General features: G+C 24.5%; 1 protein-coding gene across 3 annotated transcripts in view; it reads right to left on the reverse strand.

Moving 5' to 3' along the window:
- The window catches only part of LOC100168535 (zinc finger protein OZF-like), a 16,424-nt gene that overhangs the window by 8,842 nt on the left and 5,514 nt on the right, over positions 1-2,068 (reverse strand). For all 3 annotated transcript variants that reach the window (XR_003839994.1, XM_029491981.1, XM_029491980.1), the window contains exon 4: positions 1,197-1,322. Coding sequence is in view for 2 of the 3 variants with exons in the window: in XM_029491981.1 (XP_029347841.1) it covers positions 1,197-1,322 (126 nt within the window). In the remaining variant the exon portion in view is untranslated. The remainder of the gene's footprint in view (positions 1-1,196; positions 1,323-2,068) is intronic.

A 2,068-nucleotide genomic window follows, 5' to 3' on the forward strand; every position in this document is an offset into this window, starting at 1 on the left:
TCATTGATGGCATTTTTACAAATTAAATACAAAATTTTAATGTAAATAACTTCTTTAATTATCAACCCATAATTATGAATGATACGTCAAAATTCGTTAAAAAAAAAATCCTATATGAATCATATTTCTAAAATATAGGTTCCCATTTGAATTTTAAAAGTTACCCCTAAAATCTCCCCTTTTTAATTAATAAAAAAAATAATTAATATCAAATTAGTTTAGAGTATATGATTCAAAGAGGTTTTCACATAGGTCATTTTTTTCTAATTTAAGTAGATCATGCTGAAATCTGCTGTCACAAGAAATTTGGAACACCCTGTATATATGACAAATCTCCATTTCCCCCAAATATATAGGCTAAAGAACCTATGTTTGATCCAAGGTAGATCATTCAAAATCTAATTATTAAATATATAAAATAAAATATTAATTTAATTTCTATGAAATGTATTTTTTTTTAGAAGAACAAACGCGGTTGAAAGTTGTCATAGAACTTACAATTTACAATTCTACAAATCTCACCCGCACATACAATTGGTGATTATAGTTTTACAAGAAACTCAAGCTGAAACAATGACAACAATTCGGTCAATTGAAACTGACTGTCATAAAAATATGAGTTTTATTGAAATGCAAAAAATGAATGCACCAATAATGTCTTACGATGAATATTATAAAAGAAACATTCTAAAGATTTACTAAAATATTTATTTTAAGTGGGAAATAAGTATTATAGGGATACCACTTTAAAAAATTATATTAAAAATTACATCTATAAACTACCTTTTAGATTCATCTGTATTGGACATACATTATATAGGTATATTTGTAAAATAATTTTATTTTATACTTTTATACACTGATAAATACTTTGATGATTATTATAAAATAATTCCTGTAAATATTTCAATTTTTTTTTTTTAAATTATTATTTTGCTGTGTGGGCAACACTGTTCTATACTCAATTGTATTATAATTTGGATTCCTATTGTTTAATTGTATCTGTGCTCAATCGGGTAATGAAAAAGGTAAACTGTGTTTAATCAGGTTCCAGCCAGCAGAGCGACATCCACCTTCTATTTTTTATATTTTTCGTAATAAAAATAAAAATAACCCTTAATATTTAAGCTATAGGTAGTATAATAAATTAAACTATGTAAAGTTGTAGAACACTATGAAATAAATTTAAGTCTTACTTATAGAGTTCAGAAGAGTGGTATTCCTTAAGAAGTGTCCCTTCAAATTCATTTTCCTCAATAACATCTTTTTCAGTTTTTATCTTGTTATAAGTTGTGTCTTCTCTTTCAATTTTAAATGTTTTTCTAAAAAATAAAATTACTTAAAAATAAATATTATGCAGATTATTATATAAAATTTGAGAACTATTTTTTTATGTTGTTTATAAAATGAATTTATACTACATTTTAGAAGATCTCACTCCACTGTTGTAGTATAACACAATAATATGGTGTTATTGTGAACCACTAGGGTTAGAAGCTCTAAAAACTCTGGTACCACAAATATCATAGTTATTAAATAAAACAAACATCATCCAACAGTGATTATAAAGGTAAGACTTTTAAATTATGCTTATTTACAAGTTACAACATAAATATTGTAGATCTGATTATTAATTAATTTAATTAACTATGATTGATATTACGATTTATAGATTGAAATTATAACTGGGGGAAGTGATGTTTATATACGTCATATGGAAATAAAAGCAACAAAGAAAAAATTTCAAAATGTTCAGTTAAAGGTTAAGGACCTTATTGGATACCCAAATAACTAATTTAAAATTGTATGTATCTCATTAATTGCATTAAGTAAAGTTTGATCCAGTATTAAAAACATTAAGCTTAAAAAATTTTGAAAAATATGTTATGAGCATATTGTAGTAGGTATGTACTTGTTAAAATATAATTTATTTTAGATTCTGAGTGGAACGATGAATGTATTGATTTTACAATGATGTGTGTTTTTTTTTTTATTTTTTTTTTTATTTTTGTGTCTGTCATCACGTTTTAGGACAGTAAAAGTGCTTGGATTTTCTTCAACAGTACCT

The sequence above is a fragment of the Acyrthosiphon pisum genome, unplaced genomic scaffold (assembly GCF_005508785.2).
Source record: "Acyrthosiphon pisum isolate AL4f unplaced genomic scaffold, pea_aphid_22Mar2018_4r6ur Scaffold_20505;HRSCAF=21223, whole genome shotgun sequence".
NCBI classification, from domain to species: Eukaryota; Metazoa; Arthropoda; class Insecta; order Hemiptera; family Aphididae; genus Acyrthosiphon; species Acyrthosiphon pisum.